The sequence below is a fragment of the Pungitius pungitius genome, chromosome 4 (assembly GCF_949316345.1).
Source record: "Pungitius pungitius chromosome 4, fPunPun2.1, whole genome shotgun sequence".
NCBI classification, from domain to species: Eukaryota; Metazoa; Chordata; class Actinopteri; order Perciformes; family Gasterosteidae; genus Pungitius; species Pungitius pungitius.
Window position 1 is genome coordinate 22125925 of NC_084903.1, and position 16449 is coordinate 22142373.

Sequence of the window (16449 nt, forward strand, 5' to 3'; positions counted from 1 at the left end):
AACAATGGCAAATTGACAATATAAACAATTGAACATTTATTATTACATTACATTTAGCTGGTGCTTTTATCCAAAACAACTTACATTGCTTTATAACCCTAGTGTTACATTTAGCATGGGGAGCAATTAGGGGTTAGGTGACTTGCTCAGGGAGACTTCGACATGGGCAACAATGCTGCAATTTGATTGGCTGTCAGTGAGTGCCACGGCTGGCCTTTACTGAGAAGATATGCATTATTGATCTAAAATTGAGAGAAAACTATGGCAAATTGACAATATAAACAGTAAACAGTTATTATTACATTACATTTAGCTGATGCTTGTATCCAGAGCGACTTACATTGCATTATAACCCTTGTGTTACATTTTTCCTGGGGAGCAATTAGGAGGCAACAATGCTGCAAATTTGATTGGCTGGCATCATCGTCATCCATGCGCCATATCGTAATAATAGGCCACAATATGGAACATTATCACATAATATTGTATTATTCTATGGTCCTAGGAAATGGTTTGCCGCCAATAAACACTAGTAGAAGAAGAAGAAGAAGAAGGTTGTAGGATATTCAGGACACGTAGGACACATTGCAGGCTTTTAGAAATGTGGAGGTGCGCATGCGCACACCTTGTCTCTGGTGAACAACGATTAGACACGCTTGCTGAAGTCCAAAGATCTCTCCCTTTCGGTCGAATTAACGCTAACAACGCTAACAACATAAATAAACCCCTCAATTGACGTTAAAGCCACACACGTCTGCCGCACAGATGTTGCTCATCGTTGTCTGTTTCCTCGGGCCGTGAACGAAGCAGAAGAACAGCCGCGTCTGTGAAGATGAAGCAACCAGGAAGTGATCCAGCAACCTGACGGTTGCTCCCGTGATGAAGATACCAGCCGCCACCCTGGGAAACGCCACCGGGATCTTAGCGGTCGTTGTTGTTGTGATTGCGGCGCTTTTGAGTTATTTCGACGACCCTAATTCGGTTAAATACACAAGGTAAACACCCGGGGGGGGGCGCTTCTCTGCCAGCGGGATGCGGCACGTCGCGAGCTTTAGTTTAGGGTAAAATGCTAACGGCTAAAAACAGGAAATGGCTATAATGGTAAACGTGACGTCGGCTAAATGTGATTACGAGTCATGTTTAATGTTAGCAACAGTTTAATCCACCTGCATAGAAGTCCCTCCCCCGGCTCTCTCCATATGGGTTAAACATGCAATGTGAGTCGCTTTGGATAAAAGCGTCAGCTTAAATGTAATGTGACGCAAGAACGAACGTCAGACCGAAGCCCTTTAATAAACACGTGCATTTAAAGTCCCTTTGCATTTCGGGGAACATACTAATCATGTAAAAACAAAACGAACACTGGATTCTAAATCATAGGTGTCTTCCGACGGGTTCGTCGTAAATATTGTAGACTGGAGAAGAGTTTTGAATATCAGGTCCAGGACCGGGTCTAGGCAGGGGCAAGAGGGGGCCTGGCCCCCTCAAATAAATGTTGTGCCCCCTCAAACTCAACTCAAAATTAGACATGGTAAAAGGTGCTGGAGCACAATGCCCCCTCAAGATTTGTGGCCCCCTCATACATGCCTGTCTAGACCCGGCCTTGATCAGGTCCATCAGCTGGATGTCTCTTGTATGCATTTTTACTCACTGTAACTCCATGGCAATGCTTTTATCCAACTACACAATTCATTCTCTTTTGATTACCAAAATGGGAATGTGAAAACATGTCTTTTATATCAAGACAGTAATTAAACATGTGTGCCCACGTGATACACTTTGTGTGATCGTGGCATTACCTGCACTCATCGAGTGGATCTGTTCTGGCACACAGCATGGCCGGGGACATGAAGAATCTGGAGGAAAACTTCAGGCAGCAGAACAAAAGCTGTTTCATCCTCGGAGCCTCCGGGGAATCGGGCAAGATGTTGCTTCGAGAGCTGCTGGAGCGCAACATCTTCTCCAAGATCACCCTCATCGGGAGGAGACGGCTCGCCCTTGAAGACCACGCACACGGAAACCTGGTAAGCGGGGTCGATCATCCCCGAGATTCGTCGCGTTGTAAGGGGGGCCTTTTTTTTTAACTTGTGTGCTGTGTGCCTCCAGCTACAAGAGGTGGTGGACTTTGAGAAGCTGGAGGATTACGCTGCGGCCTTCCAGGGCCACGATGTAGGCTACTGCTGCCTGGGAACCACCAAAGCAAAAGCAGGGACTGTGAGTTAAACATGAATGTTATTATTTAATAAATTATGAAGCAGAATGGTAATTAAGTGTATAACTTAAGAGTGTTTGGTATTACACTTATGGAGGTAAATCTAATAATACTACAATATTAATCACAGCATTGCCTCAATATTGATAGGATAAGATTTTACAATTAATCACAAAGTTAAAACTCATTTTAACTCATTAAATTAGTCAAAATGTCTTTTTATTGGTTACATATTATCAGGTTAAGATCCAGCACTGGCAAGTTATTACTCGTCACTTTCATTAAGAAAAGTAAAAAAAAAGATATCTTAATATAACCCATATGTCTCCACATTGTTCACTTCAGGAAGGATTCATCCGCGTCGACCACGACTACGTTCTGAAATCGGCCGAGCTCGCCAAAGCAGGAGGCTGCTCACAGTTCCACCTGGAGTCCTCCAGAGGAGCCGATAAGAACAGCAACTTCCTCTACCTCAAAGTCAAGGTATTGGATTTACCTCTTCTTTTCCCTCAACTAAAGCTCGGCTGTTTGTGTGTCGTTAAACACTGACAGTGGATTATCATTCTCTTCCAGGGACAAGTGGAGGCAGAGATTGAGGCGCTGGGTTTTGACAGATTTTCCATTTACAGACCAGGGTGAGTGGTCTCGTTCACTTGCAAAACCTCCACTAACTATTTAAGACTAATGGTGTATGCATCAATTATCAGTTATTAACGCTGCAACAATATTTCACATGTTCATGTGCAAACTATTACTATATCTGTTGGTTGAACACTCTTTTGCACCCATTTAGTCCCTGATAATGTTAAAACCAGCAGGAGGGGAGCTGGTTAAAGTTAGCAGCACAGTCCTTCTCGGCTAACTGCTAATGCTAACGGAGCTTCTATTAAGTTCCATTATAATGCAATTGAGTGCTATTGGGCAGTTGAGATGTTTTCACAATCCAAAATTCTTTTAAAATAAAAGCTGATACCAAAAAAATGAAACATTTATTTCCTAATCATACGAATCGTGTTTTTTCTGAAGCCTCTGAGATGTCGTACATACAGGATAATCTGGATGTGTCGGTTAATTGGTCATCAGAATGGAAAAGGAAGAAAAATCATATGGGTACCTCTGTAGTCTAAACTCATAATAGTGTCCGTGTAACATTTTAAAGATATAGTCCTGGTCTTTTGATTTGGTATTACAACGTTCCTATCACACAACTCCACTTCAAACATCCTAACTATCCTTTCAATCCTTTTTGCAACCTGTGATTGAATAGATCAGATCAATCGTTCCAGTGTGACAAATAGAGAATCGATGTTGTTAATCCCGCCAACGGAGAAAAGAATAGATGTCAATTCTGCTGAATGAAGTGACATCACGGAATCATCAATACCTTTTGCGTTTTTTCTTCTCCACCCCCCCTCGCAGGGTCTTGTTGGTGGACCGGCAGGAGAGTCGGCCCGCTGAGTGGGTGGCCAGGAAGTTCTTCGGGGCCTTTTCCGCCGTGTGTTCCACGTCCATGTCCATCCCGATCCACGCGGTGGCCAAAGCCATGGCGTCCAACGCTCTGCTTCAGCCCGAGACGAAGACGGAGATCCTGGAGAACAAGGACATCGCCAGTCTGGGGAGAAGTGCTGGGAAGTAAGGGGAGGAGATGCCCCGGAGGTGAGAACGTGGATTCCCAACCACCAGATGACTTGAATCTTGGCCTAAACAAAAACAAACCAAGAAGTACATTCATTACCTTTCTGTAACAAAGTCCTTCTTACATTTTGGGGCAGAGATTAAAGTGTTTTTAAAAAAACCTGACTCATTTTGCTATGCTATGCCCCCAAAGTGATTAGTGTTATGTGTACAAGCCCAGCAATGGCATTTAGCTTTGGCATCGAGATAAACACTGCTGATCCCATGTTTTAGTGTCTTAGTGATTAATGGGTACATTCGGTCCGGTGCGCTGAATCTGCTGCCGCGTTGTCGCTCGGTACTGATCCAATGTCTGAACTCTGCATTAGTCCCTCAGACACAGAAGCCTATGTTCCTATGAGAACGTGGGGTCCAGGTTTAAACATGACAAAGATCCCCTTTAAGTTGATTATTTGGACTTTTGACAGTTTAGAGGTCACTGTGATGTTTTTTGTGACCTATATTCAAACATGTATTTTTTCCCCCTCATTTCAGGCCCTATACAGAGACAGCTACAGAGTGTAAACACTATTCTCTTCATCATCGTCATCTTGTCCATGGTTTTTTCAATTTAAATAAAATGTATCCTTGAATTGTCAGAAAGCCAAAGTATGTTTCCATAAAGGTGCTGGACTGTAGTGGATTTGCTAGAAATTTTATGTAGAAAACGACATGTAAAGCTAATAAAGTCTTGAACGTATTTCCTAATGTCGTGAATGGTGTAATGTTGTCATGAGGGAACTATTTTCAGGCTTTTTGACCATTTGTGCTCTGAGTCAACGCACTGCCTTTAAGTAAATGTCTCAGTTGATTCTGCACTACATTAAAATCTCTTCAACACATTTTTCTTGAATTATTACAAATATTTTACTGTGTGGATATTTATTTTAGGAAAATGCTGCAATTGTATCACTATTATCTTTGGGTTACTATATCTGCGCTGTACCACACTGAAGCATGTGATGAATCCTTGTCACCATATCTGTGCTATTTCTCTCTGTTAAATTATTAAGGCTCTTAATTTCATTTCATTTCTTGTTTTTTTTTTACTTCTCTTGCGTTGTACGCAATTGTCTGCTACTTTAAATTATGTGATTTATTCTCTTATTGTGTTTTGATGGATGTGACTGCACTTCTAATTACCCTCAAGTTTTAGAGCTGATGTCCTTTCCTCTGTGATCTAGCAGCGCCCCCTTGTGGCAGAATACACTCATTGGGCTCTAGATGTTTGCATGATAGTTTTTTAGCTTTGCGGCTAAAAAGATGCACTAAAAAAAAACTAATTTAATGTAATGTTTTTAGCAAGATAGTCAGTTCTTTGAAATACACATGTTCTAAGCAATAACATAAAAAACAACTTTACACCTGAGGGTTTGCGTTCTTTTCGGTTACAAAATACAAAAGATCTTACCCTGACATGAAAATCTAAAGCATTTTCCATCAGCTCCATGCTCCACCATAAATGTATCATCCATTAACATGTAATGTACTGTGCATGGTCATAAATCGCCTGTGTGTTCTGATCCGGGTCATTTCTGACCGATCCAGACACAGAAGGCCCAGCTGGGAGTCCACAATGACCAGAGGCCATAATAGAAGGAGTGAACCAACCATGTCCAGTGTACCCGCATCTGGTTATCTGTCTCTGCTCTTTGAAGAAACACAGTTTCCTTACTTTTTTTTCTGTGTTCATTCAATGTTAGCCAAAATACAGTTTCTCATGAAAGACCACCAATTTTTTTGGCAGCCAAAAACATGGGCATATTCTTGAAAGAGGTCAAAAAAAGCGAAATTTACATAAAAGAATAACTTTTAAACTTTTATACATTTTCTTTCAGTAGTCAATTCAGCATTTTTTTTTCTTGGCAATTCATCTTTTCGTGACTGGTTCAAGGTTTTGCTCGGAGCTACGGTCAATCAATCTGTAATACAGGCTGATACAGTGATAAAGTTATTTATTAACCCTGCTTGGGCCGAAGTATCGCAAAGTAAGCGTTTCACGAATCGAACCCGAGCGACATCTAGCGGTCGCCGGAGCAAGTGCCTCTTCTGACTTGGGGTCCGGCCCCTTTCTCGACGTCACGCGACGTCACCAGGAAGTCCAGGGAAAACCGAGAGTGGGCATCATGGCAGAACACACAGGCGCACGTGAGTTTGGTAAATAGCACATTTTTAAACACCCTCCACAGTGGCTGTTGAAACAAATTAAGCGCTTGTTTTGTCCAGTTGGACACTTCTAATGCGTGGAGTTCATGGTTTCTTCTTCTTCGTTTGCACAGCCGTTAACGTTCATTTTAACGGTTGTGACGTTGATGCTAAACGTGAAAGTTATTTCCCCCCCCCCAGCTACATCAACGCCGCCCCGAGCGACAAAGCAAGCCGCTGTAATGGTTTTAATTGTTTTTACTTCGACAGAGTGTGATGGAGCATCCGACGACGACATGCCGGAGCTCTCAGACGGCGATGATGACGTTGACAACGATGAAGGGCAGTGGCTGGAGGAGGAAGAGGAGGACAGTCCGCCGGCGATGGTCACGTGTCTGTTCTGTGAAAGGTGAGATGCTTTGCGTATTCACAGAGCAGCAGGGGACTTCCTCACCTTCGGTCTTCTTTTTTTTCTGTTTAAAAAGTTCCCAATCGGTCTATGCTTCAAAACCAGAGGGCCTCACAGGACAGTATCCGAGAAGCAGTTTCCTATGCAACACGTGTGCACATTTCTACATTTCATTCAAAGGTGTTAAATCCCACCCGCGTCGTTTTGTGTTTCAGGTTGCTGACCTCGGTGCCGGCCGTCCTGCAGCACTGCACGGAGGAGCACCGGATCAACCTCGTGGACGTGATAAGAAGACACAGTAAGTCGACTCGGATGCTGTGAAGAACCACAGATTCGTCCTGTTCTGTTCAAATGGCTCAACCTCTTTTGTTGTTGTTGTTTTTTTTTTAGATTTAGACGACTACAGTTACATAAAGATGATCAACTTCATACGATCAACAGTAAGTGCTGTAATGAGATGTGACGAAATGGTCACGTTATTATTGTTACATTTGTATCTTTTTCATCTGCGTTCATAGAAATGCGCTGCATCCTTTCTGGCGGGACTGCCGGACGCTCCGTTGCCGTGGGAGAGCGAAGACTTCCTGCGACCGGTCCTGCAGGACGACCCCCTGCTGCAGACCGGTACGGAAGTCTAGACTTGCACTCAACAAGCAGCACGGCCTCCGTGGTCCTCAGCTAGGCTCTACGCGCTTTGCACACTCCTCACCGAGGCCACTCGCACAATTAACCATGCAACGACAATGCCCTGCAACACAATCGACACACACACACACACACACAAGGGAGTAATATTACCAGGAACGAGCATATTCAATTTTCAGCAGAAGAGGAGAAACTTATATTGTATTATTAACCCCGTTAGATATAATTTGCTTAAAAAATCGATTCTTATGAGGATTTTATTTGGTCACATACAGCAACTCCTTTTAGGTTTTTTTGCCTGGAGCTTTACTGACTCATCAGATTCGTAAAATATTCTCAGAACAGCTTCATAGATGGCGCGGAACTGGCATGTATTAAACCAGTATCGTTCAAATAGCGTTGGTTGTTGTTCTGAATGGTCACACTTGAAGGATGGGGGAGAAAGCCAGGTTGCATTGTGGGTTTTGCACCTTGACGGCTTTGCCCTCTGTTGCACTCACAAAAAGTGCCGGTTGTGGGACGAATGAGGGAAAACATGTTTTTTTTTTCTTCATCTTGTATCCTCACATAATCTGTCGCACGGTTCACGAGATGATTCGTTGTGACTTTTTGTAGATGTTCGCATTCGAGCTTACTGTTTTCCTTCAGACACCGCAGTCAATGCTGTGGGTCTCAGAGCGCCTCGAAGAGGGAGCCCGTGTAGTAATCCGTGTCGGTGCAGAGCGCTCCAGTCGAGTGGAGTGACAGATATTCGGGTTGAGCGAACTGCAGCGGCCTCTGCGCCTCTGCTGCAGTGCACCTCTCTCCCCAAAAGAAACACACGAAAGCTCTTTTAAAGCCGCTGGATGGTCTGTAAGTCGTAATTGTAATTCGATCTGAATAGATTTGATTTCATATCTAATTTGCATTGTCCCTTTTTAGAGAAAAGGTTTCATGTAACATATTTAAAATACCACACAAAACATGCAGGGCCTGAATAAAAAAAAAATATATATATATATATATATATATACACTCACCGGCCACTTTATTAGGTACACCTGTCCAACTGCTCGTTAACACTTAATTTCTAAGCAGCCAATCACATGGCGGCAACTCAGTGCATTTAGGCATGTAGACATTGTCAAGACAATCTCCTGCAGTTCAAACCGAGCATCAGAATGGGGAAGAAAGGTGATTTGAGTGACTTTGAACGTGGCATGATTGTTGGTGCCAGAAGGGCTGGTCTGAGTATTTCAGAAACTGCTAATCTACTGGGATTTTCACGCACAACCATCTCTAGGGTTTACAGAGAATGGTCCGAAAAAGAAAAAACATCCAGTGAGCGGCAGTTCTGTGGGCGGAAATGCCTTGTTGATGCCAGAGGTCAGAGGAGAATGGCCAGACTGGTTCGAGCTGATAGAAGGGCAACAGTGACTCAAATAACCACCCGTTACAACCAAGGTGGGCATAAGAGCATCTCTGAACGCACAGTACGTCCAACTTTGAGGCAGATGGGCTACAGCAGCAGAAGACCACACCGGGTGCCACTCTTTTCAGCTAAGAACAGGAAACTGAGGCTACAATTTGCACAAGCTCATCGAAATTGGACAATAGAAGATTGGAAAAACGTTGCCTGGTCTGATGAGTCTCGATTTCTGCTGCGACATTCGGATGGTAGGGTCAGAATTTGGCGTCTACAACATGAAAGCATGGATCCATCCTGCCTTGTATCAACGGTTCAGGCTGGTGGTGGTGGTGTCATGGTGTGGGGAATATTTTCTTGGCACTCTTTGGGCCCCTTGGTACCAATTGAGCATCGTTGCAACGCCACAGCCTACCTGAGTATTGTTGCTGACCATGTCCATCCCTTTATGACCACAATGTACCCAACTTCTGAAGGCTACTTTCAGCAGGATAATGCGCCATGTCATAAAGCTGGAATCATCTCAGACTGGTTTCTTGAACATGACAATGAGTTCGCTGTACTCAAATGGCCTCCACAATCACCAGATCTCAATCCAATAGAGCATCTTTGGGATGTGGTGGAACGGGAGATTCGCATCATGGATGTGCAGCCGACAAATCTGCGGCAACTGTGTGATGCCATCATGTCAATATGGACCAAACTCCCTGAGGAATGCTTCCAGCACCTTGTTGAATCTATGCCACGAAGAATTGAGGCAGTTCTGAAGGCAAAAGGGGGTCCAACCCGTTACTAGCATGGGGTACCTAATAAAGTGGCCGGTGAGTGTATATACATACACGGAATAGCATTTTCTTTGTCTTTTTTTAGTTAAACCTGTCCCATTCACTTTAACTTTATATATCTGTGTGCACCCCCTTTTTAATGTTTTTTTTTTTTCCAGACCCCGAGGAGCTCTGTGAGGACTCAAGCCTGTCGACGGGCCCCTCCTCTGGGCCCGAGTGCCATGATGCACTGCAGCGGAGGGCCCAGGCCGCTGAGGAGAGAGCCCGCAGTTCGGAGGAGGCGCTGACCAGAGCCATGGACGACCTGCACAAACTCAAGTCAGATGTTTCTCCAATCTTTTAACTTTTGCTTTATAACTACTATGTGCAATACGGTTGTCCCGATCTGATTGCCCCTTTTCCACGTTCTTGAGCTCTTGCTTTGTAATCGGTGTGTTGCTCCACTTCTGCACCACCCTCCTGAGGCCAGCAGGGGGACACAGTGAACCCAGTATTGCGGCAACATCAACTGGAGTACCTTGTAGAAGTTCTGGGGAAGGATATAAAAAGGAAGGGAAAATTCCACTGCCGCATGGAGGTTAAAGTGAGGAGGGGGGGGGGGCAATAAGGGAAAATTACAGACAGAGTGAGGTTGGAGGGGGGGGGGTTGTAAGAGTTAGAAAGATTAATGTCTCCTATCTTCTTCATTTACTGCTACGTCCTGCATGAAGGTGTCTGCTGCCTTTGTCCTCATAAGAGAAGTTTAACGTGTTCCCTCTCAGGCTTCTGGCCCAGGGCCTGGTTCTGAACGCCGGGACGGGCCAATCCGGCAACCTGGGCTCGGTGGCCGAGCTCCGAGAGGACGAGGACGAGGCCTACTTTGGCTCCTACGGCCACTACGGCATCCACGAGGAGATGCTGAAGGTGCGAGTCGTGGGCGCGCACACACACACACACACACACACACACACGGAGTGGGCCTGGCGCTCTCATTACTCTCTCGTGATTCACTTCTTGCCCGGACGCAGCCGTTTCTGCAGAGGAACAAAAAAAAAGGGGGGGGGGGGTTCATCAGCGTCCGTCATGGCTGAAACGTTTTCCCGTGAAGGAAAATCATCATCTTTATGCACACGTTGACACGATCCCTCAGAAGTGATAAATCAGCAATAAGCCTCGAGCTCTCACGCGAGACGGCAGCATTACGGCTGCATGGCGGACGTGGAGATACATTTTGACGCTGCTCAAGTGCTGAAACCGGGAAGTGTCAGCAGAGGGGGGGGGGGGGGGGGAGAGGAGTCTTCTGTGTGTGTGTGTCTCCTCCCTCCCTGCTTTACTTACCGCAGTACTTACACATATTCCCGTTGGCTGTCCTGATTGGTGTTAAGTTTTGCGTCATTTGTACCTGAACTTGCATCAGAGCCGCAGGAAGAGGAAGGAACACGTGAGGCGGGGAGGACGGGGGGGGGGGGGGCTTTGCGGTAGAAAGTGTTCAACTCTTTCACAGGTCGCTGGAAAGCACATCATCTATGGCGTGAGTTTTAGGAACCGTATCCTCAGGCAAACGTACGTCACTTCCGTTTAAATTGAAGCCACTTTTAATTAGTTTAGCTTAGCTTTAATTACTTTAATTAAAGAAATAGACACTGGCCCATCAGCTGGACACTAGAGAATTTACAATTTCCCTCATTGTGAAAATCAGCTTCGCTTTGCTTGTAAATGCGCCAACTTTAAACGTATCGATACGTTTAAGCATAAGTATCGGTGTTGCTCTCATTCCAGGAGCTGCTGTAGCTTTTTCCTCCACAGGGGAGCGGCTGGTGTTTTGTGGGCAGATTTGATTGACAGGTTATTCAGCCAGTCCCGACCAGTGGTCCCACTACAAACTTCAAAGTCCCTCCCAGTTGTTTTTTATCCCGTAGATGTAAATTCCAAGAATGCCTCCCTCTGTTTGGATCTGCTGTTATCTGTGTAGCAAAAGCTTTACACGCTCTGTGTATCACAAGATAAAATTCATAGAACAATAGAACACAAATCATCTCTAAAAGGCCCTGAACCTTTTCTGCAGTCAATTTTGTATCTGCAACATGTTTTATTGTCTCTTTTGGAGGATTACATTTTTTTTAAACGTAATAACATATCATTTTCTGCAGAATTTCAAAATTAGAATGAACTTCTTTACCTACTCACCAGTCATTCATATTTTTTTTGGCCCTCGGGGAAGCTACACTGCAAACAAAAAGGTAAAAAAAACCACATCAAGTTTGATGCCTGATTCTCTCCGCAGGATAAAGTGCGTACGGAGAGCTACCGCGACTTCATGTACCGCAACCCCGACGCGTTCAGAGACAAGGTGAGGTGTGTGTGTGTGTGTGTGTGTGTGTGTGTGTGTGTGGGGGGGGGGGGGGGGGGGGTTAATGCACAGCCCAAAGCTCATTAACAGAAAAGAGGCGGTGGCTCTCTAGGAAAGACATTAATAAGGCGACGTTGTCTGATTTAAAACACGGCGTGGCTTTATTAGCGCCTCGGATGTCGACTGCAGAGTGCTGATAACACACACATGCAATCCCCCCTCCCCCAAAACTCCTTCCCCTGCAGAAAGCAGGAGCCTGTACCATGACCATCCATTATATTGCTGCTGGTTAGATGGAATGAGGCTGCAGGGGGAAGAGGTTCTGTTGATGGGAACGTACATTATCCCCGTCACAGGGTTCGGGAAGGAGGGAAGTGTCACTTTCTACAGGAAGTGCCGGACGGAGACAGATCCAGGGCGCCCTGTTTGAGGGCAGCGTGAGGCGCCTTAAATAGAGACACGCGGCAAGGCCGCGAGGCATGCAGATGCCACGTAGTCACTGCAGCTGTGGCTCGGCCGCTTAAAGCCAGTTGAAGGCGAAGGGGGAAAAATTAACTGTGACCTAGTGGAGACTGAAAGGTGTGGGGGGGGGCAGCATAGGTTTTTTTTCTGCTTTGAATTCCCAAACAAACTTTGGTGGCAACGTACTTATAAACAACAACAAGTGAGGGAAACATGTGAAAACTTTGACCAGATCCCTTTCATCCTAACAATGATTCCTGAATTTTCAAGTATTTTGGAGTGCTTTTTATCGAGTGAGTGTTAATTTCCTCCTCTTGTACCTCCCCACCCCCCTGCAGGTGGTGCTCGATGTGGGCTGTGGGACCGGCATACTGTCCATGTTTGCAGCCAGAGCCGGGGCCAAGCACGTCATCGCAGTCGACCAATCGGAAATCATCTACCAGGCCATGGACATAGTCAGGTTAGCTTCATTCTCCAGTGAGCACCTTTTTACAGGAACGTACGGGGCGGCGTATCCTCTTCTCTTTGTGTGCAGCAGGGCATTGTGGGAACAGAGGTCCGTGTGACCTCCAACCACCTTTTTTTTTTTTCCTTTTTGCTGCGGCTGGTTGACTTCAACAGAGCCGCCGCTGCCGGTCGACGTGGCCGCGATGCATTCAATTTAAACACCTGCGGTCCGACTCGTTCCCCCACTTCGGCGCCTCTGCTCTCCTCTGCGGGGGCTCCGGTCAGAGGCCTGTCGTCTCGCGCTCCACAGTCGCACGCATGTAGATGACCCCCCCCCCCCCCCCTGCCGGTACCTTTTTTATACGGCGCTCAGTCCAATTTCAGGTGGTGTGTGTGTTTCCATGCAGCCCCTTGCTCCATCACTCCGCCCGCCTCCAAAATGCCTTTTTTTTTTTTTTTTTTTGAGTCAGGGGCCATGATGGCTGCTATTATTACCGTTGCGTAAGAGAGTGCCGTGTAAGCAAAACCACGGGGTTTGCTGAAGGAAAGGGACGTTTTAATTTTACAGCCCACTGACTCGCTGTCGGAGAGTGCGTTGGCATGCCGGCTGCGTCGCAGGTTCGCCAGCGGTGAAGTTTCAGCTAAAGAAAAAAAGATGTGTAACCCCTCCCTCCCCCTCCTACATGTGCACACACACGCATACACACACACGCACACACACACACCTTTCCCGTAAAGTGGCTCCTGTTGGTTGGGCGCGAGCATCCGTCTCCCGTCTCCACCCCGTCGCCGAAGTTTAAATGAAAAGCTCAATGTGACTTCCTTCCTTCACAGTCACTTCCTTAATGGATAATGTCCAAATAGGTTTCTTTTTTTCTTGGTTTTAAATGGATGGAATTGATGGATTATCCAATTGAATGCTTTGAATTGTGAAAACTAAGTGGAATTTTTTTTCTTCTTCACATATTAATGACATTAATCTGGATGTTCCTCAGCCAGCTTTGGTCAAAGAATGCGGATTAGTTACAGGCACCCATGGGGGCACGGAAGGTTCCGTGTGTGCTGCCGTTTGTGATGATCAGTATCCCAAATTCTCACTCACCCAAATGAGCTTCAAATAGAAGTTTCATCATTTTTCATGTACAATCTATTCATGATGCTTATTTTTTTCATCTTAACACCTTAAGGACTTAACCCTCATTACTCCAACGTACTTTTACTTGTACTTTTTTTTAAAAGAACATTAATGCCTGAATCCTTCACAACATACAAATCTGTTTTTTGTATTTTCTTCCAAAGAAAGCAATTATTCCTCATGATAAAACATACAAACAAAATATTCTTTAATACACTGAACCGAAAAGCAACGGCCTGATTCTGCTGCCGTGTGTAATTTTTAGGCCGTGTGAAGTGTGACACGCGTGTGAAGTGTGACACGCGTGTGCGTGTGTGCTGGCTGCTTCACAGATGCCGATTCAGCTCTTTTAATGACTCCGCTGACGGCTAAACGGCAAAAAAAACTCTGTCCCCAAATTCCATTCTCCATAACCAACTGCAAAGTGGAATAACGGCACAATATTCCCGCCTTATATCCCCCCCCCCCTCCTCCATGCCACACACACACCACTACAAAGCCACACAGATACTGACTCTCTCCCCAGAGTCCTGACATTGTCCTCTAAATTACCCCAATAATGAGATTACAGTGTTTCCCTCTTGTGAAAGGAGTAGCAGGTTGAGGTGGGGGGGGGCGGGGGGGGGTTTAAGGGGGTGGGGGATGGGGGTGTGTTGGATCCTGTGAGGCGGCGATAGCAGAGCAGCAGAGAGGGGAGAGACAGTTCAAGATAAGGATCGCTGCTACAGAAATGCACTCTGGGCCGCTGTGAGTAATTGTTCTGTCCTCGGTAACATTAGCTGTCGCGATAATGGAATATTCACAGAGATTGATAACCGGACCGGCCGGTCTGAAAGGACGGATCATTTAAACCGCAGCAGCAATCGTACAGTCCCTACCTGAGCCTGACACCTCTGCAGCACCACAGTTACAGTCCCCCCCCCCCCACCCCCCCCCCCTCCCTTCACCACTGCAAGACTGCAAATATAATGTGCTTTTAAGTAGAAGTTTGCTCAAGAATGTTTAGATATCTGAGACATCTACTTTCAATTTTTTCTTTCGGGTTATTCTTCGTTTCTTCGCCTCACACGGTTGATGTTTTTGATTCATTCCCACACGCCATATACGTATGAGTCTGTGAAAAATTGAACCACTGTACGCTACCTACCTGCCCAGAACGTCATACAGCATTTAGCATGAAGCTGGATAAGAGAGCAAGGTGCAGCTAACAGGAGAGTGGATATTAAATTGTCTGAGTAGGCAACTGTTTGCAAAGACCGAAATGAGTCTGTATTGTGAAATGACCACAATTAGCGTTTACGGCCTCCACGTTATTGACTGTGCACCATGGAGGCAAAAAACAAAAACAAACGCACCCTCCAACCGTCGGGGTCCCGGGGTGCGACGTACGAAGTTGACGAGTCGTTTTCCGAGGTCCTCTGACTCTCGCGTGTGTCCCACAGGTCCAACCAGTTGGAGGACAAGATCACTCTGATCAAAGGCCGCATAGAAGACATCAAGCTCCCGGTGCAGACGGTGGACATCATCATCTCGGAGTGGATGGTCAGTGCACATTGTTGTTTTTTTGTTTGTGTTGATTCAAATGGTCGCCGACTACTTTTAGTTTGGAGCTTTTTCTTTCTTTTGGACTTTTGTAACGCATGCATTCAATAAACCCCAAATTTGCTCGACTTAACCTCCGATTGGTTTCGCCACCTTGGCCAATGAGCGCGCAGGGCCGCCAGCTCCTCCGAATAGCTAACGAGGAAGAGCAGCCTCCCCTCCCCTCGACGGCCATTTATCACAGAGATCCTCAGCGGCGATGCAGGCCGCACGGCCAAAGTTGAACGCGCCGCTGAAGTCATACCTAATTCATGAGCATCGCGTATCTGCCCCCCCCCCCCCCCCCTCCCCTTTCCACCCGCCCCATCCATCGTGAAAACCCAGGGTCACGAGCAGGGGTCGCCAGCCAGCGTCTTCCCATGCTCTCGCCGGGGGAAATTGAAATTGGGTGCTTGACGTGCGGGTGAAGGATCGGGGGCGTAATCTCCGGCGACACCGGCGCGCGCGGCGCTAATAAATCCGAGAATCCTCCGGTCGCTTCTCATCACGGCGCCGACGGCGGACATTTCTCAGAGTTGGCCAGGAGTTGAAGAGCTGTGCTCCGATTCTGCCTGCGTAAAATGGAAAAATGACAGTTGTCACAGGAGGAGACTAAATGGCTTCGGATGGCATTAAACTTAAATAGCTTTGTTTTATAGCCAGGTAGTGTCTTATCAGCACGGGAACATTCTGGAGATTATCGCTCCATGTAGTTCACCTGCTTTTATTGTCATATAAATCCCATATAACAATTCACGGTAATTTATTTAATTTCAATTGAAATACATGATGAATCATAAAATTAAAAAAGAAAATTTAATCGAACACAAATTACATCCAGGGTTTCCCACGTGGTTCTCTGAAATAACCTTTTTATTTCAAAGTCTGATTAAAGAATATAGTTTGACCTAATAATGATCATCAGAGTAGCATTTTTTATGTTTCTCTTTAAATAGTGTGGAAATAATCTGACATTAGCACCACAGTCGCTACTTTGACTACGTTCAATATGAAGGAGTCTCAATAAGTCTCATTATTGAGTAACTTTTTATGTTAACAATATATTTGCTCTGTAAACATACAAGACAGTTTCCAACCAGTGTTTGATGCCTTCCAATTGTATCACCACGGTAACGACGGGTGTCTTTACATCAACCAGAACGGATACCTTAAGGACTCTTGGTTTATACTGTGATTGTCCCTGTACTAAACATTCTGTT

General features: G+C 45.7%; 2 protein-coding genes across 3 annotated transcripts in view; both read left to right on the plus strand.

Annotated features, from left to right (window-relative positions):
- The first annotated feature begins 571 nt into the window (after positions 1-571).
- On the plus strand, positions 572-4729 carry htatip2 (HIV-1 Tat interactive protein 2). Its single transcript, XM_037453327.2, has 7 exons — positions 572-995; positions 1835-2024; positions 2107-2214; positions 2558-2695; positions 2786-2847; positions 3632-3868; positions 4382-4729. The coding sequence occupies exons 1-6, from the start codon at positions 880-882 to the stop codon at positions 3846-3848; spliced, it is 831 nt and encodes a 276-aa protein (XP_037309224.2). The 5' UTR covers positions 572-879; the 3' UTR covers positions 3849-3868; positions 4382-4729.
- Positions 4730-5959: 1230 nt separating this feature from the next.
- Positions 5960-16449, plus strand: part of prmt3 (protein arginine methyltransferase 3) — a 37000-nt gene continuing 26510 nt past the window's right edge. Inside the window, exons 1-10 of one of the 2 annotated variants that reach the window (XM_037453351.2) lie at positions 5960-6043; positions 6302-6440; positions 6656-6738; positions 6831-6880; positions 6959-7064; positions 9434-9593; positions 10037-10178; positions 11539-11604; positions 12405-12526; positions 15091-15190. In XM_037453351.2, coding sequence (XP_037309248.2) covers positions 6013-6043; positions 6302-6440; positions 6656-6738; positions 6831-6880; positions 6959-7064; positions 9434-9593; positions 10037-10178; positions 11539-11604; positions 12405-12526; positions 15091-15190 — 999 coding nt within the window. In that variant the 5' untranslated portion in view covers positions 5960-6012. The remainder of the gene's footprint in view (positions 6044-6301; positions 6441-6655; positions 6739-6830; positions 6881-6958; positions 7065-9433; positions 9594-10036; positions 10179-11538; positions 11605-12404; positions 12527-15090; positions 15191-16449) is intronic. The other variant, XM_037453361.2, reaches the window with a different exon arrangement.